The sequence below is a fragment of the Syngnathus floridae genome, chromosome 5, assembly GCF_059516105.1.
Source record: "Syngnathus floridae isolate MCC-2025c chromosome 5, RoL_Sflo_1.0, whole genome shotgun sequence".
Taxonomy (NCBI): Eukaryota; Metazoa; Chordata; class Actinopteri; order Syngnathiformes; family Syngnathidae; genus Syngnathus; species Syngnathus floridae.
In genome coordinates, this window is record NC_142417.1 from 5,947,140 (window position 1) to 5,971,580 (window position 24,441).

Here is a 24,441-nt window from a genome sequence, read left to right on the forward strand (position 1 = left end):
TGTAATGTGATTCGTGGGGATGTGTATTGCCAACTTTGTCTGAAAAGTTGCTAAATTGGTAAAATGGCCTCGATGACGGTGGTTGTAAAAAGTGGTGTCAGTGAGTGCTTGCGGCCACCAGATGTCGCTCTTTTGTTATCTTTTGCTGACATGCGCCACCAAGCGTCTTTTCGCAGTTTCAACAAATTGCTTTTGAAATCCCGTTTCAGAGAAATTACATCATTCTGTTTTACGAGGCAAGCAGATCGTCCTGGAAGTCGCTCATCAACCATCCAAGCGAGTAAATCTGCTAATAAGTAATCTTTTTGGGGGTCAGATAGTTTTAATCTTTTTGCAAAGCATTTTAATCTGTTCTGGCATTCGGATTGAATCTGCCCTTCCTGTGGCGTCAATTTGTGTGAACACATGCTAGTCTATAAACCTAGCAATGACTTTAATCATTTCGGCATCGAAGCTATCCTGGCATGCTCACACGGTTTGGATTTTAATCTTTTTAACACTCAAATTACAATATTAGGGCCTTTATTTTAAAATATAACGAAACAAGATTTACAATTTAAATATCGTATTAAAGTTTAGTTGAACCAAACCCTTAAGGTCCCTGGTTGTGGTTGTTTTTAAATTATTAAATTACATTTTTTTAGCTATATGCTTCTTTTGTTTGTGAAGGTTTTCATGTGCTAACTTCAGAAACAAAGTGCAGCCCAATTATGAAGGCAACTAATTTAGCTAAGCGTGCTAACAACATTTTGTATTTTATAATTCATTTAAATCACACATACCCTACAGTTCTGGCAACAATATTAATGGCACTTTAAATGTGTTATGTGGAGGAACACAAGCCTGGAGGTAAGTGATAGCAATGATTTCAATATTTATTTATTTATTCATTCATTCATTCCACACATTCACATTTATTTATTTGTCACGCATTCACATGTATGTATGTATTTATTTATTTATTTATTTTAGAAGGATTTGTGCTGTGCCGCCTACTAGATTCCTTCATTCACCTTCTAACATCCTGGTGACGTTTGCAGACCCAGCTGTGGTAGGTCTGTACCGCCTACTAGATTCCTTCATTCACCTTCCAACATCCTGGTGACGTTTGCAGACCCAGCTGTGGTAGGTCTGATGTCTCTTCCAATGATGAGATAACCTTACACCCTGAGATCATCCATCGTCTTAATTGGTGCCAGGGGAACTACCTTGATTTGAACCCCATCAAAACAAAAGAGCTCCTAGTGGATTTCTCCAAGAAGCAGCAGAGGAATGAGCGCTCTTCCCATGTGGTCCAATGACTCATTTTGAAAATGTAATTATTCTTTACTTTTTGGAAGCTGCTGCTTGTGAAAAAAAAAGCTGCATTGACTTCGCTGCCACTACTGTTTACAGAAAAGCACTCCTACTCAACGTTCTGCCGTTCAGGTTTCAAACGTCAACTCAAGACCATTTTGTATGTTCTTATGCTTGCATTGTTTAAAACTGCAACTGGCTGGCAAGCAGTCCAGGATGCACTGCAGAATTTGTTTTTTCTCATAGCCAGACGGTTACACCATAGTTATTTTGAGTACAGCAGCCTGGTTAAAAGTAAAATAAAGCGTAGAACACAAAAAAAATGCTGACGTGATAGAGCAGAGCAGATTAAAAGTGTCTGCCAGCGTAATCCTCACTCAGAAATATGAAAATTCATCTGATGAAATGGCTCAACTGAAATGAACCTTCAGGAAGAAGGGGGGAATAGGCTTTATTTTTGGGAGGTGGATTTATTTATACCAAATGGACATTTCTGTATCCTAATTCTTAATACCTGAGTGTTTAAATCCTTACCAGTGTCCTGAGATATTCCCTTTGTGTGTTTTCCACAACAGAACATCCCGAGTGATCGGAAGACGAGCGTGTCGTCTGAGGCAAAGTACAGTAAGTACTCCACTGATAATGATTTAAAAAAAACAAAAACGCTGCAGTCATTTTAAGAGGTTTAATTAACCACTGACATTAAGGTTCAATTTAATTACTTCCTGAAAGCAAAATGAAAAAGAAGCCCAATCATAATTGAGTTTTGCTCTGTAATAGCTGATATGCTTCATCCCAACATTACGGACTTAATAACTACACTACAGTAAAGCCTGCTTGCATTCTGAATGCAGCTGTTCAAGGCAGATGGTCTCTCCTCACTCTGATCGGGTTAGGCTTTGTTCTCGCAGCGATTCTCAAAGTGTGCTACAGGCATGTTTTATGCAGACACCCTCTAGTGGCACACAAAAGAATAACTCCATACGTACGGTTCAGTTGTATTTAACTTTGGAGTTCAAAACATTTGACTGTAATCCTTAACCTGTTTAGGTACTTTATTTAAAAAATAAATTAATGATCTTTTGTTTGTATCACGTGACCGGGCAAGTAGCCACTAGGTGGCGCAAATCCCTCAGCAAACTCTACAAGTCAGCTGTGACACATGCTAGAACGTTGAAAGGATTGCACGATTTTGGGTGGTGGTGTCATGTGCTCCTGCTGCGTCATTTTAAGCAATGCGGGATCCAAATTGAACTCAGGTTATGAAATGTGCTTTGTTCCTTGACGAATGGGTTAACACTAATCTCTTCACCACTTCGCAAGGGTAATTGCTCATATAATTAATTTGTGCGTGCAAGCTGTTTCTTTAATGAAGAGGTCATAAAGTGCACGAAAGTAAATGTTTGATGAACATAAGGTCAAACAGTTGAATTTGTGTTATGTGGAACTCTCAGCTGACCTGTTCTATTCCTATCACCTGATCTCCAGCTTGTTATCGTGCCCTTGCCCTCCTTCATCTCTTTTTCTTCTTTATCTGTCCTGCCTTTAAATTGCTTTACAGTGGCAGGGGATTTTGGTCCGGGAGATAAGAAGGATGCAAACTGTCGGTATGTGTTGAAAGTCAACGTTCTCTTGTTTAAGGAGTAGCTTTTTCCACATGCCAAAAAAACCCCAAGAATACTACCATTTCAAAAAATGCAAAATCTTTGAGACATTTTGCAAAACAGTAGAATCATTGTGTTATTATTATAAACAGTTTGACACACAAGCGCCATTTAGACAAAAGTAGAGCCGGCCCTTTGAAATGACATCATCGGTGCAGTGATGCATCGATGGCAACCGCGTGTGAATGAACTTTTGATCTTTTAATGTTGGATGTGTGCGCTTGGTTAAATTACAAATTGGGAGTGAGCCCATTTCGAGACTCATCGGTAACATGACGAGAAGGAGGAGCGTCTTTTTTAACAGCGGTAGCGATGAGTTAGGGTGGCTCCATCCCTGCTTTCCAGACCTGTGACACTCTTACATAAGCCGGCGGAGCTCTGCAGGCGGCTGCATGGATTATTGATGCTCAAAGGCACATGGCAGCGACATACACGCACGCGATCAAATATTCCTGGTGTCAGGTTATAAAGGGATTCCCTTCATTTAATCATCCCCCCCCCCCCCCCCCCCCCCAACAGCTCGCTTTGATTTGACTCTGCAAGCCTCACAGCAGGCACACGTGTATCTGTGACCGTGCTCCTCATGTCAAAGTCATCCTCACCTGCATTAGCATGATAATGACATGGCCTCCTCGTCCCTGTTTTCTGTTTCACGCCGAAAAGTCAAGGAAGAGGAGGATGAGGATCACCTCAAGTTAATTTATACGTTCAGGACAAATATTAGATGTGTGATTTAAATGATGCCTTAATGACTCTTTTTCATTGCCAAGTCGATGATGCTGAAAATGGTCATACAAGTTCATTTTAAGCGTGTGATTCTAGCACCTTTATTTGAGCAAACAGCTCACAGAATACAATTAGATAAATTTGTAATTTTATTAGGACTATCAAAGTGCAACCATTCAATTATTTAAAGTGTTCCAAAAAGTTAACTCTTGAGTTGTTTTCACGTGTACTCACTGAACGAATCAATAAGGCACCACCGGTGCTTAATCTAATTATCGCTGCTAAAACTTTATAAAGGCAGACATTTTTTTTTTTGACAACACTCTTGTCATACAATCTGCACAGGTGTGCCTAATATTGTGACCACCGTGTATAATTGTCCCTTTGTGTCTGGGAATGCTACAGTTGGCTCCTTAGCAACAGTTTCCACGGCTACAAAGTTGGTCCTTGCCTCCATAATAAGCCACCGTTGCCCCCTTTGCTTCATTTGCGTCCATTCTCCAAAACCCCGCTGATCACATGTAATGTCGTCCATTTTTCACATTCTGATGACGATGACATCACTCTGTGTGCTAATCAGTCACTCCTTGTATTTTCATCTAGCATTGATTTATCATCCAATGAATCATCAGCCACAAAGAGGGAAGAGAACCCGTAAAGCACGCTCGGGTACATCGAGACATGCGATGCAAGCCTCGGAGCGACACAAAGATCTATTTATATCTCTCCTAAAAATAGACAATCTTCTCCATAGAAACATGAAATCCATCTCAGGGGCGAATTATCCTCAAGATGCTTGCTGCAGTCTTTTACATGCATGTGTTATTTGACATGCACCTCATTATGTGTGTTCTGCTTATTCTTCCAGAAGTGGGAGCAGATGAGCATCATTCCAGCTTCATTGGGGGAACTCCACCCTGACGCCCAGCAGGAAGCAGGCAGGCTTTGACCGTCTTTTCATCATCACACACACACACTTACGTAGATGTAACATGCTTTAAGCAGAGTCTGCTTGTTTGTTTACAGTAGCAAAAGGGAAGATTGTTTGACTAACTAGTGTGAGCTACCAGTTTGATTCATACTTTTGAAAAAAAGAGTTGTGCTCTAATTATCTATAATCATATGATATATTATCATATGCTATGATTAATAATTATACCTGAGCGTTATAATGCTAAGGCAAAATATACAGCTTCATATGATTAATTGCCTAGTGAGTGTATGTCTTCATCTCCTTCCTTGCTTAAACGTATTTGCATTTTTTTTTTTTTTTAGTAAAACAGAAAATCGTCAGTATTTGTGTGATCCCTTTTGGGAAGAGGATGTTTTAGACTAAGCCACTGAGGCAAAGATAAAGCGAGAGGTCACAGAAACAAAGATGGGGATAAGACGTACAAGGACGAACATCTTACCAAGGCAAAAAAGACAGCAAACTAAAGATTTTGCAAAAGATGATTAAAGGATAATACTTGAGAGGAAACTTCTTGAAGCTTTTTCCTGAACACATCACGATCTTATATCCTTGCAACTACAAATGTGCGTCGGCTTCCTACTCAGGACAATTTAATCGTTTGATATTGATGACAATATTATACAAATGATCTGTATTTACTCTATTTCAGTATTTATCAGCACTTTTTGAGCTATCCCGTTTTGCATTAACGATTAGGAAGCATAAATAATTTTATATTCGGGAAAATCTCATTAATTTCAGCATCCTCACATTTTCAACAAAAATAACATTAGTCAAATTCTCGCCGCGCGCAAGCGCTCCTTCGGGAAATACATCGGGATTTTTCGCGCCTAACAGGAAGCTGTTTTAGTTTGACAGCCGGTATTTCCTCATTGATCCTGGTGGCTATTTACATATCTCGCCTGTTCATTACTCAATCAATGAGACGTGTGAGCAGGCTTGACCCGGGTTGATTTCTACTTTACATCTCAGCCAAGGTCATCTAAATGGATCAAGTTCTTCATTGAGTACAGAAAAAAACCTTCAGGAGAGCATTAATTGCATTTCTGTGCCCCTCGCTCTCATGGCAGTCGCATACTGTAATTTAATACAAAACACACACACACGTGGAGAGTCGCCCTCTCGCTGACATGCTGAAATTGTCTGCATTGATCACAGAAGAGAGAAGAGCATATGAGCGTACGTTGTTGCCTTCAAGCGCTGTCTGCTTTTTAAGCACTACCCAACACCCGCTTTCATCTATTGGAACACAAATCGGGACGTTGAACGCATCATTATATTCATCACCGGTCTTTGAAGTGTGCCGAAGATGGAAATGAAATGCATTTTTCTTTTTTTTTTTTAAAGAATTTAATGTTCCCGTCAGTTGCACATTGTTGCAACATACAGTAGCATCAGCATTTCTGTTTGTCTAAGCCGTAATTGCTGCACCGTTTTAGCCGATGAATTCACTCAGATATATTTAGAGTTGTGGTAGTTGTATTGTGTGTCCAACACACACCCATTTTCCACAGTCTGCTTCTTTTCCAATCTGATCATGTGTAGTGGTGCGAAACCTCTCCAGGTGATGTTATAGAGCTTTGCACGTTGTAACCGCAGCCCGCCTGTTGACTCCATATTTCTGCGTCATTAGGCTCCCGCTGATGAAAATCCACACGTGCACCCTCTCTCTCTCTCTCTCTCTCTCTCTCGCTCTCTCTCTCTCTCTCTCTCTCTCTCTCTCTCTCTCTCTGTGGTGTACTGGGTGGCATTCCTTCGCATCCACTCCGCTGGCACGTCATTCGGAGGTTGAGGTGCGCGCCGAGAGGACACCCGAGAAGGAGCGCTGCGAACAAGCATCATGCAAGTAAGTTGACTTTCAATAGATTTAATCCAGAAAAAAAATGGAAGTACAGCTTTAGTTTTGTTCAGGATACAAGTCAAATAAAACATAGTCAAGGTGCTTGTTGCACGGTTCTTCAGCACTTGTTATTTTTAAAGTGAGCCTTGTGATGACTTGCGAGCTGAAGTTATGTAATAGCTCGGCCGACGACGGTTCGCTTCGCAGCGCCGTTGCCGCCGCTGCACTCAAACCCCGCAGACGCTTCTCCAGCAAGTGTTACTTGGCATCTTCCTCTCCCACTTCACACTCCTCCTCCTCCTCTTCTTCACTTTCCTCTCTCCTCGTTGGGTTTGACTCAAAAATCTATAAACGGCAGATTGTCTCGTCCATAAATCAGTGAAGTGAAAGTGACTTTCAACACCTTTGCAAGGGGAATTGCTCATTAAAGCGTCCGCGCTCAGGGCCATCAAAAAGTGACCCGGTAGCCAACATTGGAGACGAGCCACTGATAAGACATGCAAATGACATTTACAGTCGAGTCTGAGGTCAAATATTGAATGCACGCCTCATGTCGGCATTGCTCAGTTGTGGGAATAAGAGCGGCGTGATGAGGAGGAGCTTTTCCAGTAATTGATGATCATCAAGTGGAAGGATGGATGCACTTTCTTCTTTGGCCCGCTTAGCAGACTGCAGACCGTTTTTGTTCTCAGTTAATGTGTCTGCGTAAATTAAACTGAACGTAGACCCGCTACGAGCCCATTGTCATCAAATGTGCTTGTATTTTCCAAGCCCTCAAAGAGCCGACCTCGAGTTCATCCTCTTACATCTGCTGTGTGCCCGCGTGTGTGTTAGCCTGATAAAAGTCCAATTTGCTGAGCCAAACAGGCAGATCGTTGTCCCGAAATAATTCAAATAAGTCAGCCATGTGCCCCGTTGCCAAATGTTTACAATGAAAGCTAGAAAGGCATAATTTGCTGACGACATGTCACATTTTGTGACAGCGCCCACAAAAAGCATAAATAATAACTGCAATAGTTTTAATAATTTCTATCTCCAAGCATAAAGAAATTTGGAATTTTACCATGATGGAATATTAGCCATTCAGATAGCATGCAAAGCCCAAAGGATCAGAATCTTTAGACGAGCATGTAGAACATAAAATTAAGAAAATAATTGGACTCTTCAAATGCTGCCCCATTGTCAGTTTTTTTTTTGTAGCCCTCTTTATGCATTCTGTTAAGTGCTTTCAGACTTGTTTGTATGCTGGACTTTGTCTTGAAGGGAGTTAAGTGTACAGCAGAGCACTACACCAATTTGGAGCAGTCGCACACAATTCTGCCGACCAGTATTGATGCCAAACACACACACAAGCACACACACTCTAACCTCGGTGAAACTTTTTGCAGCTAATTTGAAAGACTCCACCGTAAATTGTGTCTTCCCGACACATGCGCAGGGCGTCACGTTGCACCTCCTATATTGTCTGGCGGAGCTACCTGTTCAATAGGTGGTGTGATTCGTAAGCTTAGACTCATTGAATTTTTTAACAGGCCGTAACCGTACCCAAGCTCGGCCATCAAACGCCTCTGTCACAAGTTCAACGCCATTTGACCAGACACTCAGCAGCATTTTTTTTTTTTTTTAATTTAAAAGGAAGTTCAGTTTATTGTGAGTGTTTAGTGCTTTGGCACGCACATACAGAAACAAATAAATCTCCCATAGCATTGAGAGGTGTTATCATCCCTCAAGTCCCAAAAAAACAAAAACAGCGAGATGAAACAGCAGCTTTGAAATGATCAATTTCGAATCAATTCACGCGCTGACGGTCTTACACGTCACGGTTGTGAGCGGTCGATGCGGTTCAAACAAGACAAGTGACATCCCTCGATGACACGGGGCGATGTGCACACACTTTCCGCAGTGAGGGGGAGCGGATAATTGAAACATGGCTCCTCTATCGCCCTGAGGGCTCCCCGAGAGGATTAATTCTTCCTCCTCACTTGTCAATATACTGTAGTATCCTTTCTCTCACACACACACACACACACACACACAGCTTGGCTTCCATATGGACGGAGTCTTCCTCCTCCCTTTCTGATCTGCACTGACAGCCACAGTGACAGAGAGCGCAAGCTGTCCGCACACAAATAATATCGGCAACATGCGCTTTCAATTTGCTCTTTTTTTTTTTTTTTTTTTGCACTGTCAATTATTATATGACCTATAGGCCATTACGTTGGGTTGCACTTGAACGAGACAATTAAAGGCAATACAAGACTGCAAATATAAGTTCTTGTAAAATATTATATTTGTTGTACCAGCTAGTGAGATTTCGTCAGGTTATTGTGCTGCTCACTAATTTATGCAGCATAATTTCAGTGTCCAGTTTGCCTTTAATGAGCATCAAGCATCTGTTAAACTATTATTTATTTAAGGGGCTGCTATAGCTTCACTGCGAGACCGCACAAAAAAAAATATATACCAACAACAATGGTGCTGTTTGAATTCAGACAATTAACCTTGGGGTTTATTCTCAGAAGATTGAGCAATACAATCAGAAGTTTTCTCTAGCGTATTCCCCATTAGAAAATGACTTGACAGTTGCCCGGGGCTCAAATAACAATCACGGCTCAATTTACAAACATCACATGACCAATCTCGGCAATCTCAGTAAACCGATGAGCCGGGATTGGTTTGAGTCTTGCGCAACTGTACATGATTTTATCTCTATTTTGAAGTTGATAACGTGATCAAAAAGACACAAGTGGAGCATGAGTGATGTGGAATCCGCCTCGAACCCGCTGAATGTTAATAAGGCATCTTTTATTAATGGAAGCGCTGGTGCACGAATGTCCCTCACTCTTTACATCACTTCCCTCTTCATTAACGCTCTTTCCCAACCTCCTCTGTCACCGCCGCCACATTCAAGTTCAGTTCAGCTTCAACAAGACTCTTATCTGCCTCTCTTTCCGCTATCCATCAATTCAAATTTGCATTTTCTCTTACAAATCTTGCACTAGTCAATGTGTCTGAGGCCTTCTGCTTGGGATTAAATGCTCAAGACTTTGAGGAATATGGAAATTGCTTACTATCGTGTGTGTGTGCGTGGTGGGCGTAAAATGGAATTTCCCCTTGAGGGACATTAAAAGATTTTTTTTCTCATGTGATGTGCAAATTAGCATGAATACTAATCAATCTGAATAAGATTTCCAAATGTGCCTTACGTAACATTTAAAAAAAGAGGCTCTTACGTCATGCCATGATGTAAAGAAAAAATACATTTGTCCGGCATCTTTATATATGTGAATTTATTTTATGCATCAACGTAATGTTGACTGCACAAAGCAAATTCAAGATTCAAGAGTTTTTTATTCGTTTTTTATGAGTTCAATTCTCAATTCAAAGCATCACTAACTTCCCCACAACAATCTCTCATATTTATGGTGGAAACCATCAGGGTGAGGCGAGGACATTTTTAAAACTTTTACAAGGGTTCTGACTCTATGGTATGATTTGATTTTTTTTTGTTTGGATTCACTGGTTGGTACGGTAATGCATATGACCAAGGCCATGCAAGAACACATTAAGTGAGTGAAGGTCCTCGCTGAGCAGTGTGTTAACAATCGTGCTCAGCGGTGCGTAAATATGCCGCTAATGTGGCGAAGAATTTCCCTCCGTTCAAAACAATGTCTGCATGCAGCTGTTAGTGTGGGGAATATTCCTCACTAAAGACGCGTCACAGCCGGATTCATTCTCGGCTTTTTTGCTCCTCTGGGGTGGAACTCTGTTGATGAGGGAATAAATTCATGAATGTTGGACCAATGTTTACTTAAGAGTGTTTTGACAAGGCTTTACTTAGCTTGACTTTATATATTTTTATTTATTTTTATTTAATTTTATTCTATTATTTAATTAATTGTATTTATTTTTATTTATTTTTTACAACAAGCTTTGCGCTAGAACTGGATGAGACCAGATGATTGTTGAAGAGAAACATGAGCAAGATTCTATTCCCGCTAATTTGACTAATTACAATTAGCATAATAATGAGTTGGATTTTAATTTGTTTCTATGCCTGTCAGTCATAATGTTTTTTCTGCAAAACTGCTCCGTGGCGCAAAAATAAAAGGGACACCCGCTGTAAAAATATCAGTCAAGTCAGTGATAACTTCAGCTTAAGTTTCACCAAAATGTCAACAAAATCTTTAGCTTATCAATCGTCCGTTTGTCATAATGAAGCAAAAGGTGTTTAAAAACTGTTTCAGCATTGCAGTACTGTCGAGGTTTTACTCTTTGCGATTAACTAATTAAAATGTCAACTTGTCCAAGCAAGCAAAAGAGTAACAAAGATTCTTGATCTCTTTGTTTGCTTGAGAATGCGAAACAAGCGTTTCCATATCTCCATCGTCCTCTGCTTGTCCTTTGCTCGCATCCTCAGATAAGGCCGGGATTCATTATGCTAATTGACTCGGGTTCTTGCCGGCAGACCTTCTCTCCCTCTCCTCGCTTTTTCTCTGTCATTTTCTCTCCCTCTCTGTCTTCCACTCCCTCGCTCTTCCTCGCAAAGACATTTGCATGGCCGTACACCCGTGGGATCAAATGGCTGTTGGAATCCCCCATGTTCTCGCTCTAGCTCCTTCTGTTCCGTTTTGCTTTCTTCTCTGCTGTTTGTTCTGCGCTCACCACATTCACCCGCGCAGATGCTTCGGTAAAAACTCGTCCATGCATTTTATGTCTGCTGAAGTCAGAGTGGTGCAATGAAGCTTCTTGGCATTTTTTTTTTTTTTATGTGCCCCCATGCGGGTTTGTTTACAATTAAAGATGAGAGGTGATATTTAACCCATGCTTGGTCACTGGACACGCATGTTACTTGTCAGGTGTCAACACATGTATGACTGAACGGCTCAGGACATGTGATAATGCTGCTGAGCAGTGGCTTTGATTGCACTTTGTAAGGCTCACCTCCAGAAACATGAGGAGATGATGATTGTGGTTGTACGTTAAAGTCATGTCGAGCTGTATCGGATCATTCTGGTATTGGAATTTTATTTTACATAGCTAAGTAAGATCCAAACATTGTTGAACTTTTTTATCAATGAAAGTTTCTCCCTCATCCCTCCCCCACGTTCTCCGCAGGCTGATGGTAAAGCAGTTGACGGCAGCTTACTGGGAGATGCCAACGGCGTGGAGCCCGCCCCGGGCCGAGGGAAAGATTCCGGAAAATGGCAGAAGCCGCGATTCTCTCGCAAAGCTCTGATGAAATGCTGCCTGGTCAAATGGATCATCGCCAGCACACAGCCTCAGGACAAAGGTAAGCCAGAGGCCAGGTTGAATTTGCGTGTGCGGATGAACTGTTTTCGGTAGAGCTGATTGCGCAACTGTGAGCAAAAGTATTCCAAGGGATTCGATATTTGATTTGCTGAACCTCTCCCGACCTCCGCCTTCTCCCGGGAGGGCAGCGACTCATTACGCTGCTCAGCTCACCTCAGAGTCAAGTACCTTGGGATCACTCAGTTGCTATGCCCATTTATCAAAGTCACTCCCTTGCTACTTCCTGTTCCATCATTTATTTGCTCATAAACTCACAAGGTGGAATTTAGTGTCAGGGCTCTCAGTTGATTTCATCCGCCTTTGCAGGCTGCTTAAATTGCTCTCCAGTGCTCAGTTATCTCACTGCGTCCCCCTGGTGGTGCCAAAAATGCACTTTCTCATGCTTCTTATTCCCATTTCTCCATCTTAAAGGAGATATGTTATGATTGTTTTTCTTCAACAGTTCCCTGGTGTCTTCATTACTAACCATCTGCTTAGCTGAAAACAACCTTAATAGCTAATCTACTCAACCAGAAAATCTGGCATGATTAGTGTTTTCTATTGTGTTGTTTGGCCATTGCTTGAAAATGGCTCTGGATATTCAGCCAGCCTAGCAAAACGTGCCATCCATCTTCTTATCCTCACTCGAGTCGCAGTACTTGAGCAGTAGGCGGGGTACAGTTAACAATTAATTTTTGGATCAAATGTGTTGTTGAGTAATGATCCCATTGTGGCGTAATTAAGACAAAATGGAGTGCACAACTTGGCAGACGTGCTCACTCAACCTTTTTGCTGTCTAAAGCAGAGCAACATGATGGAAAGTTGACTCATTACAAAAATCCAAAAAGGTGGAGTAGCCCACCACCAGTCAGAACCTCTGTGAAAAGCCAAGACCTCAGGATCTATAATCATAGTGTGAACATTTCCTCTGACTAAAGGCTCCTTTGGGTCTTTTTGTTCCTCCTGTGAGCAAATCATTGAGGAGAAAAGCGACACAGAGCCCCACTGTGATTGCAAGTGCTCCTCACACAAGTCACCCAGCGAGAGAAAGTGCAGCCAGCCGGGCTGCGATTCCTTCCCAGGGGTGCCGAGGGAATTCAGCATTGTTTTTCAGGCGAGTCCTCACCATCGTAATGGCTAGCGGCTAAAAATAGCAGCATTGAGATGGAGATGTGTATTGAATGGAGGGGGGGGGCAGAAGTAGCTGTTTGCACTCAATATCGGTGCGGTTGGAATAGCTTGTCGGGTTGCAGTTATACAGTATATTAATCATCATCGTATCGTGCAGGTGTGCCGAATGTAACCTGTTACGTGGTTCGCTGATACTGAAGCGATAACATCAACAGTTTCAGTATGTGCGGTTTTTGGTGGCTCTTGTAATCATTAGGGACAAGATTAGATAGGATTAATGGAACACACACACACATGCAAAACTCCCATTTGAAGCTGTGGTTTGGAAATGAGCTCCACATCCTGATGGAGAAGCCAGATCAGTGGGCCAGGAGCAATGGGCTGTAATACGAGTCGGGTTAGAGTTGGAGAAGAGAGATTGGAAGACCGCAAGGCTTCTCTGAAATCAACTTCTCATCTTCTGCAGCTCGTGTTGTTGAGACATGCTGGCACGTTCTTACAGCAGATGGGGGATGTGGTTGAGTCCAGTTGAGGCTGAAGCGACAGCAGCCGGATGTCCGCCCCGCTCCCGATGTCACGTGAGTGACTTGACACAAGCAGAGGAGACAAGTGAGAGAGGAAGATGTCCAGGAGGAGGACAAAGTGTACATCATTACAGGAAAACTGGGTGAACAGTTTGAGGGTGGGAAGCCAAATGTTACCTGCTGGCTTGAGGGTGACTTGCTAAATTCGATTCGGGGTCCTGGGGAAATCCCAAAACCCTCCCAAAGCTTAAAAGGATGAATTCCTGCAGGGCATCCTGCAAGGAGACGATTGGCAAGATGCTGCGCTGCTTTCTGGGCTTCATCGCTGGGACGCCTGGTCAAGGTAGTCTCAATTTTAAAAGATGTTTTTTTTTGTAGAGGGCACCAAGCTTTTTAAAGCTATTTATTTCCCATTGGAAAAACTCCCTGCAAAGTGAAAATATCTTCTAAATCTGATACACCACAGAGAAAAGTGCCAAATTTGAATGATTTAAAATATTGTCATGCATATAAAATGATTTTCTGTTCTGAAACGCTGCTGGCATGTCTGGAAATGCACTGGCAAAGCTAGAAGGGGGGGGGGGACCACAGGGTCAGCCCCCCCCTTCCTCAAATGTTATTTGAATGCTATGACCTCGTAGGTCCCGATGGCTTCTATTACCATTTTGTACCAGTCTTTCCTTTTCAGATTGTCTTGCATTGTCCTTCGATGATCATTGATTGAAAAGCTAAACCTATTTGAAACTGTCGGGTGGTTCCGCCTCCGTTTGATTTAGAACTGCGCCTTAATGGTGCCTCTCCACATCTGCACTAATCTGTTAACTCTGCTTTCTATACCTGACCATCAAAATATCTTTTGTTTTGTCTGGGGTGTCTTGAGAGTGATTTTGTTACTCTAAAGTAGGATGTCAGGTCAGGTCAGGTTCTTTGAGGGAAAAAAAAAAAAAAGCTCTGAACCCTGATCTGTTATGTTGCTGTTTCCAGTCCTTTACCTCCCCCTTGTGTTCAGAGTAGGTATTACATGCGTTCAGAGCCATCACAACACTATATTTTTGCTCATAGCGAGACATGAATACTGTACTGTGTTCATGAAGACATCATATGGTTACATTTGTGGGTAAAGTGTGTCACCGTCAACTATTTTTGGATTATTGCTCACGCCCCAAAGCCTCCAAAAATGACCTTGAGTCTGTGCAAACATGTAACGACACTGTCCACTGGAGTAATTTCCTTGTTTGGGTGCAAAGAGAGATCAACTGTTGTTGATGATGCAATCCCAGCTTTGTTGTTGTTCGGTCGCGCTCGGCAACTGGTTCAACTTTAATAAGCAACAAGCAATGAAGTGGGCGGTCAGGCGTATCGATTCACCGCCGGTAACTAATGATCGCCTTACAGTCATCCATATTGTGTGTCAATGATTGTACTATAAATACTTGCGATCTACTGCATCGTGACTGATTATGTGGTACTGGAAAAGTAATACATCTAAGTGGTAAGCAAGCACAAGTAATGACAAATATATTTAGTCACTGCAGAGATTACCAGACTGGTGGAGCTAGAGGAGTGGCATTGATTGGTTAGCAATGTTGATTTTTTTTAATCTATGACACACCCAGGGAATAATTAAGGCATGGTGGGATGAATAACTGCAAATTTCTGGAATTTCCTTCGACTGTATTTCATCAGAGTGTAATGAGGAGTCAGTGTGCAGGGGTTCAAACGAGAGGAAGTTCCAGAGACGGCCTCAAACGCATTGTGGAGGCACGCGGGCGGCCCTGTGATGTAAAAGGTCGCAAGCTGCGTATGGCCGTTCCATCCCTCGCTCAAACAGATTTTCAAATGTGCTCCCACCAACTGAGAGTGTGTGTGCAGTATTTGACGTTTAGTCCCAGGTGACGTTCTCACTCTGGGGCTTTGAGTCTTCCCTGGCCGCTCGTCCGTCGCGTTGAGATTAGCATCTCTGCGCTTCAAACTTGTTTCCGAGTAACTCAGCTCAAAGTAAGTTGTGCTGTTTTGGGGCATTATGGGAGCTGTGATGGCTGCTCTCTCCGTGGAGGCCCGCAGGCGTCTTTCGAGGCCCAGCTGTCTTTCTCACTGTGGACACGGTGCAGCCAGGTACCATCGCTCAGGTAGGAATCGGCTCTCGTTGGCTCTGTCAAAACGGAGCAGTGAAGCATCCACGTTTTTGAGTTAAAAAACAACAACCTTGTATTACTTGTACTTGTATTAGAGACAGCAACATTGATCCTCATGGATCGAAGCACAACTGGTAGCAATTACATACAACGTTTGACAAGATGTTTGTAGTGGATTTAAAGACTGAGGGCGGTTGGAGGTGAGAAGTTCGATGTTTTCAGGATGCAGGGAAGACACTTTGGATTTTACTTTTGCGCTGAGACGTGATGCAATTTCTATTGTGTCTTGTCTCAGCAGGCAGAGGACAGCCTTCCTTTTAAAAACCTGTTAGTGTCCTAATGGCTACACACACACGCACACACACACGGAACGTCACTTGTAAAGCAACAGTATGTACGTACATTAAGCTTCAGGGTGTGTGCAGGTGCCCGCCCGTCACTTGATCCACTTTGCTTCTCTCAAGCGCGAATCAAGAATCTAAATTTGACCTTGAGGGAGGGGATGACGCGGAAAGCCTTATGGCGCACACACTCGTTTACTGATTGACAATTATTGACAATGTGTGATGCACCGTTGCTGGAAACGATGCATGATGGTCATGTTTGGTACTATTTTTACTGTCTAAGTGCAAAGAAGTAGAGATTTAAAAAAGATTCAAAGTGCCGGGGAGCTCCCCACCAATGTCTGACCACAAGGATATTGATCTTGCTGACTCTGGCCTCCATTTTTTTTGGTCTCATTTCTTCAACCAAATCAGTGCATTAACACACACACATGCACACAAGCAATCCAAGTGATGCATTAGCAAGTGCGGAGTGATCAGATTTTTTTTTTAACACACTTATAATATTTTAGCCCTTGTAGCTGGCTATTGAATATTTATTTTGCAAGAAAGATTGTTTTGTTGCTACAGGTCACAAAATTGTAAGTGGTGGGGAGTAAAGATGGTGTGTGTGTGTGTGAGGGGGGGATTAAAAGTGTGCGGTTGACCAAAGTTATGGAATGACGGTGGAGATGCAGGGAGTGGGCGGTGTGTTCGGGGCTGTAACGCATATCAGATGGAGAGAAAGGAGGAAGAGGAGGAGGAGAAGGCGGAGGAGGGTGAGACCGCAGGGGATAGAATAGGGATAGCCGGAGGTATAAAATGCACGGACGGGGCAGTTTGCTTTCATAGCTCGAGGTGCACATTCACAGGACGTCCTTCTGAGGGACTTTACCCGCTTTCAAGTGCTTCCAGATCCGGGGTTTGGATTTTGATTCAGATGTGTCCAGAAGTGGACCAGCCTTAAATCGAAGTTGAATTATTGGATACATTCGGGGATTTGTCAATCAAGATCTGAAGCAGGAGCTGGACACGGAACTTGATTCTTGGCTCATTTTGAGTAATTTTCCATTGAACTTTTGATGTCCTTCCGAGATTGCCTCAGAAGTGCAATGAGCAGCAGCTGTTGAAGCAGGCTGTGTTCCATTCTCTTTTGGCTTCATGCCTCTGCCGCATATGATTTGGTGATTTATTTTTAATTGTGTCATATGGATGACAAAGCCGCCGTCGTTGTACCGAGCTGGACTTTCTCCCACCTAATGGAAAAGGACTTGCTCCCCAAGTTGTGAGGACCATGGGTGGAGGGGGGGTGGGCGCCCCGCAAATTGTTTGTACTTTTCCTCTAAAACATCCTTAGCCGAAACCATCATGTGATTTAGTGCAAAGCCATAACGTGAGGACTGATAATAACTGCTTGAAGAGGGTGAGCAGGAATCTGAAGGAAAGTGACTTGAAACATCTCCTTTAATGCGCGTAATAAATGAGCCCCGTCTCGCCTCCCGGATCCACAGAGGGAGGTTTTCCATATATGTTGTTTCCACTCCCAACATCACTGTTGACATTACAAGCAGCTTGTTGGCACGCTTCTCGCGGCGTCTCGGACGCAATTCCATGCAGTCTCCCACCTGTCAGACTGATTCCCTGGCTAAGCTCTGGTGAGAACGCTCGTTTGCCAGGCGGCCCGGCCCGCGCCCACCCGGGTCGGCTCGGTCTTCCTTTTCTTCCATCATGGATATACAAGGCATGGAGCTGTTTGCCATCGGCGTGGTTATCATTCTCTTCATGACAGTTCTCAAACAGTTTGGCATACTGGAACCCATGTCCTCTTTTGAAGGTAAGGGTCAATTTGGGGGGGGGGGCTCTCCAGTATCAGAATCTCTGGGATATTACCTTCTGCCAAAACAATATTTGACCTATAAAGTGCTGTTAAAAAAATAGAAGAGAACACTGGCACGAAGCCTGGAATAGGCTTGTGAAGTGAACGCCAGGGGACATTTTGTTATTACAAAGCTTTTGCTGTTTATTGTTTGTTTCATTTAAAAAAAAAAAAAGATGGCTGAAATAAATTGATGAATTGTTTGTATTGTGCCAACTAATCAGACAATTTATAATTTTTCTAGTTTAAGGGCATTGTTGCTCTTTTCTGGTCTGTGATGATGTCACAAAAAAGTCCCCCCTCAAAAAAAAAAAGACACTTGTGGAGTTAATCCTTTAAATCATCCATTCATCCTCTGAACCACTTATCCTCTCGCAGCTTCCGGGGTTGTTGGAGCCTATCCCAACAAATTTTAGGTAGTAGGCTCGGGACACCCTGAACTGGTCGCCAGCCAATCAGTAGCTCTTCCTCTCGTCCACTTTTTGATGAACATTATGGCCAAGCAAGCAACTGTATTTTAAAGTTCAGTCTCCAGTATTTTTTCAGGTGGAACTTGATTGTATGAGCACTAGTTGTTCCCTGAGCTGAGTTCTAGGTTCTTATTGTTCACGTTAGTCTTCTTGATGTGGTCTTCGAGTCAGAGTGGCTCACAGTCAACATGCTAAAGCAATAACAGCGGAAAGGCTGCATTAGTGTTTGTAATACTGCTCAGCATAAGTAAGTAATAAATTCCGCAAAAGGCCCAGTAATGTTCTTTTCTTTTATTATTCATCACTCCTTTCAATCGCATCAGCCCTCAGATAGCCCCGCTTCCCCAAAGCCTGTAGTGATACACCCCGGTTTAGCATTACCTCGCATCAATTATACATGCGCTATTGAGCAGGTTTTCTCTGAGGCTGCCTAAATATGGAACCCGTAGAACTCCTCCGGGTCTCTGAAGGGCATTGATCATCCATCAATCGCACCCAAAAAGTTACATCACGTGTCTCACTGTGCTCCTCGGTCGCATTGACGTCATCGTATCCCAACCGAGACTCCGGTTGTCGTCACTGCTTTGTTTTGAAAGTACATCACCAAATTTATGACTTTTATTTTGACACCATGATGAAACGATAAAGCCAATGTTGTTTAATCGAAGCTTCCTGAGCATTTATGAAAGGCCAGTGAGCAAAGATGTAAGCTTTATTACTGTTTCAGTCTGGTCTTCTGAACTCCAATGTCAAGTTTGGGTTCGGTCCAGTTCTGCTCTATTTTTGGGCGACATCGATGCCAATATAGCTTTATGTTTCCAGCTGCACTGATAGCAGCAATTGATATTTTTACCGCATTACTGACCACTCATTTCCTTGTTTCCATGTTTGTCTGGGTGTCGCAAGATCTGATTACTTGGAGGATAGAGTTTTTCTGTCGAGCCTCGTTTTTCGCGGGGTGCTTATCTCAGCTGACTTTGACGGGGTACAGCCTAGGCTGGTCGCCAGTCAATTGCAGGGCACATATGTTTTGAAGGAAACCCACGTAAGCATGGAGAACATGCTAACTCCACACAGGAAGGCCAGAGCTGAGAGATTTAAATGCTAAACCTCAGAATTAACAGGCAGTCATACTTATAAGTAAGTTATTTAATCACACACATTGGATGTCATGACAGTATACAAGGGGAATATCAATATATTGTATTGGCCACTTTATTAGGTACATTAGAATATCTCCAAACAAGATTAATTTTTCCTATTTTGGCATTGTAAACTCAAAATTACATGTAAGCAGAAAATACAATTATCTTTTGGATGTATTTAGTTTTTGTACTGAATTGGTTCCAATCACGATGAAACTAAAATAAATTTCTTCTGCTCCATTAAAAAAAAAAAATGGACGCATGTAATGTGCAACTTTTTGTAGCTGTTATTTGCGTCTTGTCCGCTAGAGGGAGGCAAAGAACCATGTTCTCGGCCCCTGTGATGCTTTGAACAAGTGTAACAGAACCCGAGGGAATGCGCGTTCTCTGTTCCCTTTTCATTACCTCGTGAATGTGTCAGGACTCCACTGAGTAGACTACTTGTGCTGCCGAATCCTTGTGAGCATCCCAAAGGAGATAGTGGAACAATTGGAGAAGTGGGACAACTTGATTGAGGTCACATTGATGACATCTGACTCAAAGGCTGCTTGGCTGTCACTTAGTAGCATTGTCTCAAATCTTTAAGACGGTTTTGGAAAAACAAAGAAATATTGATGTCTTGTAAAATATTTCAAGTGTGAGCGGAATGAACATTTTTATAGCAGAAGAGTGTGAGATGTTGTGCAGCACTGTGACATAAGCAATTGCCGGTCATGAGTAGATGCCAGAGTGCGTTTTTCTTTCCCCCCCGTCCTTTCCCTCTTATTATCAATAATTGTAATGAAATTATTTGGATCCACTAATAATAAAGGAGATATTTCATGCTTTTTTTTGCATCAATAAGATGTATTTGATGTGTTGCTAAAAATAGTATAACTCATCTCAACTGTATATATTGAGCGCTTTAGAAGTAAAAGTATATCAAATCTATAGTGTGTTTTAATCCCCCTATTTCTTGCTTTGCTGAAATAACCCAATTTTACATGGCTCCATATTTGCTGGGCCAGTGGCTTTTGTTGCCATGACGATCAGAGGAGAGCAGCTTCCACTTGTTGAGCAGAGTGAGGAAAAGTACAAGGACTCGGTGCTTCTGCATAGCCGTGTTTCAGATAGTGCCGTCCTGCAGTCACTTGAAAGTGGCATTGGATATTTGCCCAGTAAGAAAATCTCAGTGTGACGGTGGAACAGAAATTCAGAACGGCTAGCTCTGAAGCCCAATTTCAGATGACAAAAATTTACTTGCTTGTTTAATTCCACACTTAATAGGAGGGCAGACGACACCAAAGAGCTGACAATTTGTATACAAGTAATTAAAAAGTGGCATTTATGTCACCTTGAACAAAGGCAGTCGGCCCACCGCGACTTTCTGTTACTTAGAGCGGAAAAGAGAAGGCAGAAGAAAGGAGGGAGCGGCAAGAAAAAAAAAAAGGCCAGTCAATTAACATGGCAGAGGCAGCGAGCTAAAAAGAGACACCGCTGGGAAGAAGTGTGACAGGCAGAGAGTGACGAGCGCAGTGACAAGATGCGGACACGGATCCGAGCGCTACGTTCCTGAGCGCATAGTAACTGACGCACGCGACCGTGGACGCAAAGTTGGAAGACGAGGGCAGGATGAGCGTTCGGTGGGAGACGGAGGGCCTGCAGACGGTGGGCATCGTCTGCCTGGTCATCATGTTCCTCAAACTGATGCACTTGCTGGGCCTCATCGACATCACCGAAACCGGTGAGGGAATTCAACGCTTGAGCGCAACTCGGCTTGAATCGTTGTGTGATTTTCTAATTTTCAACGAATTATATAAAGTAGGTTGAAAAAAGAAATCACTTTAAGTGTCTGTAAAGTATCGTAAAACTCTTCCTAACTTTTGTCATGAAGTGAGCCTCAAGATTGAAAGTCTGGATGTTTCTTCGGCAATAATGAGTAATAATAGATGAGATCACTGAGGAAGGTTGTTTTGTTAGAAATGGATCGCTTCGCAGCCAGAAGGAAGCAGGTCAGCCAAGAAGAAACTCTTAGCGCTTAGATGTTTGAAGTTTGGCAAGATGTTAACAAGATGTTGACTCACCCTCACGGTACGGTTTTCTGGGTTTGGTCACGAGACGTTGAAAGTGGTTCCGCTCTGCTTTCGTCATACAAAAATCTTGACTGTCCAATCTGACCTGATTTCTTTTGTTTTGTTCCTTCCTCACTCCCCCCACTGTCCACCATGTGCTTTCTTGCCCTCCATTTTGGTGTCTGCACTTCTTCCTCTCTTCTCTCTGTCTAAAGATGGTGAGTATGGAAACGATGGTGGGGAAAATTCCTTGCCTCTGCCCCTTTTCCTATAATTTCCTCATGATTTCTCCTGACCATGCGGTGCTTTCTCTTAGTGTGTGTGAACTGGCAACCAACTGATTGTGTTTGAAAACAAACCAAGCAGAAAATGTCTGGTGACATTTCCACCACCATTAAGAAAGTACAACAACCTTATTTTTCCTGCCGTTTTGCTCGTGAAGACTCGAGCTGCATTCTAAATGTTTGACCCCCCCGGCCCTCCCTGAATGTTGCCCTGTATCCACGCACTCAATGTCTGCCCCCCTAAATCCTCCTCCCCGCCACCCAGCTTTTCTCTTCACCCCCCCCCCCCCCCCCCCCACCACCATGCATCACTCCATCTCCCATTCTCTTTCTCTCTCTGTCCCACAGACAGCAGCGACAGCGATCTGGAGCTATCCACGGTGCGTCACCAGCCGGAGGGTCTGGACCAGCTTCAGGCTCAGACCAAGTTTACCCGGAAGGAGCTTCAGTCGCTCTACAGAGGCTTCAAGAATGTATGTATGATCACAAAGCTATCTTACTGGTCATCAATCATTTTTCAATATTGAGTGAACATGATTTAGGAGGACATCCTCATTATGGTACAGCTTTGACTGATTTTTTTTTTCTTCCCATATTCCCTCGGGCAGGAGTGTCCCAGTGGGTTGGTTGATGAGGAGACATTCAAGACCATCTATTCTCAGTTCTTTCCTCAAGGAGGTGCGCTTTCCTTCCCTCACTTTGGATAACGTACATGAAAGAATGAAAGGTCCTTTTTATCATTACAGACGCGACCACATACGCTCACTTCTTGTTCAACGCTTTTGATATCGACCGGAACGGTTCGATCCGCTTTGAGGACTTTGTCATCGGCCTGTCGGTTCTGCTTCGAGGATCGGTCACAGAAAAGCTCAACTGGGCTTTTAATTTATATGACATCAACAAAGATGGCTACATCACAAAAGAGGTTGCACAATTCTTCAGTATTACATGACATCATCCGGAAAGACCCGTTTTATTTATAATTGGAATAATGGTGTGTTGCGCAGGAGATGCTGGCAATAATGAAGTCCATCTACGACATGATGGGCAGGTATACTTACCCATGTGTGCGAGATGAGGCTCCGTCCGAGCACGTGGACAAGTTCTTCCAGGTTGGGAACAGAATTAAATATGCAAATTCACATGTATCCTCCAGATATTTCTTTTATGACTCTGTGCTCTTTCTTTCTTAATTCCATGTTGCAGAAAATGGACAGAAACAGAGATGGTGTGGTGACCATTGAAGAATTCATCGAGACCTGTCAGAAGGTAGAAAAAAATGGCTGGATGTATAATAATATTTCATTATATTGTGGTGAATCTCATCCATCTTGTTCTTTTTTTTTTCTACATCCAGGACGAGAACATCATGAACTCCATGCAGCTGTTTGAGAACGTAATCTAAGGCATCAGGTTGCTTAAAGACCGTATTTTTTCATTCAGAACACAAACACGGCACACTCATCACTCATTCCTGAAATACCAAATAGAAGACACCTTTGGCACTTCATGTAAGTAAAGACAGAGGATTTTTCTTCTTTTAGTTCTTCTCACTCACAGCCACCGAAAAGGACCACAATGGACACGACATGAGCTTCCTGTAGAGACTGCACAACCTTTTTCTATGTTTTGTGTCTCAAATAAAGCCACAAAAAGACTTTTGTCACCAAAGTGAAAGAAGAGATCACCAAATGAAAGACACAAGATTTAGGCTTCACAGTTTCCTTTCATTTGGACAAATGCACTAGCCGTCGTCCTCACCTGCTAAAGAATGGAAACTAAAAAGGAGAAACAAAGCATGTTTGTAATGTGGAATTAGCTCGTGCTATGACTTCATCTTTATGTGGGTTGGAAAACTAAGCAGTGTCAATATGAGGGAAAATTCCTGTACATATATAGTGTATGTAAGGCTGCTGGAAACCAAATCAATCTGGACAAAGGGATATTACTCTTTGATGATGACGTTTAGCGAAAGCACCTCACAGAATTAAAACAGATTGCGTTGTGTTCTTTTGTATTGAATGAAGGTTACATTTCAAATTGTAAGATGGGGCGAGTCTGTGCAGTACTGTGAAGAATGAGGTCTGTAAATGTGGGTTTTTATATGCTGAAAGAAGGCTTTATGTTGGTTCTTCACTATCTACTCGCATGCTGACTAAGTGCCACAGTGTAATAGTACAGTCGGACCTTTGTGACGTGGGTTAATAAAGATGCAGTCGACTGCTGTGACCTCGCCTGTCACTGTCTTATTGTTCAGGACATTTTCCCTCCAGTTCTTGGCTATCATTTACATGTAATGAGCTTATTTAACACAGGACAAGTGTGACATTCACCAGGAGGAAGAGGAGAAGAACTCACACAACATCTAACAGCTTTTGTTCACATTTACAAGGTGATGAATGTGTGTGGGTTCATTAGTTTGGAATTTTTTGGAACCCACCATGTTGCACTGCTATTAAAAAAACAGCAAATGAAACAGTTTAATGTGAGTGAAATGTTAGCTTTTTGTTTGATTTCATGGAGGAGCCAATTGAAATTTGAAGATAAGGAAGATTCAAAGTGTTACACAGTTCTATTTTCTTTTGAGTACATCTTACGCAATATCTTTACATGAGTATTTTTACATTTGAAAATACTGCAAAAATTCAGTTTCATGCTTTTTTATGATTATTCAATTCAATAAACCTGTAACATAAATGAACGCATCACAT

The 24,441-nt window shown here is 42.6% G+C and overlaps 1 protein-coding gene across 2 annotated transcripts; it reads left to right on the top strand.

Moving 5' to 3' along the window:
- Window positions 1-23: 23 nt before the first annotated feature.
- Window positions 24-23,959, top strand: kcnip3a (Kv channel interacting protein 3a, calsenilin). Of its 2 annotated transcripts, XM_088375287.1 has the most exons (14): window positions 24-475; window positions 790-849; window positions 973-1,051; window positions 1,115-1,315; window positions 1,872-1,920; window positions 4,555-4,624; window positions 6,293-6,505; window positions 11,618-11,792; window positions 22,079-22,203; window positions 22,339-22,408; window positions 22,477-22,655; window positions 22,738-22,842; window positions 22,937-22,999; window positions 23,088-23,959. In XM_088375287.1, the coding sequence occupies exons 7-14, from the start codon at window positions 6,500-6,502 to the stop codon at window positions 23,133-23,135; spliced, it is 771 nt and encodes a 256-aa protein (XP_088231413.1). In that variant the 5' UTR covers window positions 24-475; window positions 790-849; window positions 973-1,051; window positions 1,115-1,315; window positions 1,872-1,920; window positions 4,555-4,624; window positions 6,293-6,499; the 3' UTR covers window positions 23,136-23,959. The 2 variants fall into 2 exon arrangements, with proteins under 2 accessions (XP_088231413.1, XP_088231414.1); XM_088375288.1 differs by lacking the exons at window positions 24-475; window positions 790-849; window positions 973-1,051; ... (3 more) ...; window positions 6,293-6,505; window positions 11,618-11,792 and adding an exon at window positions 20,881-21,118.
- Window positions 23,960-24,441: the final 482 nt, after the last annotated feature.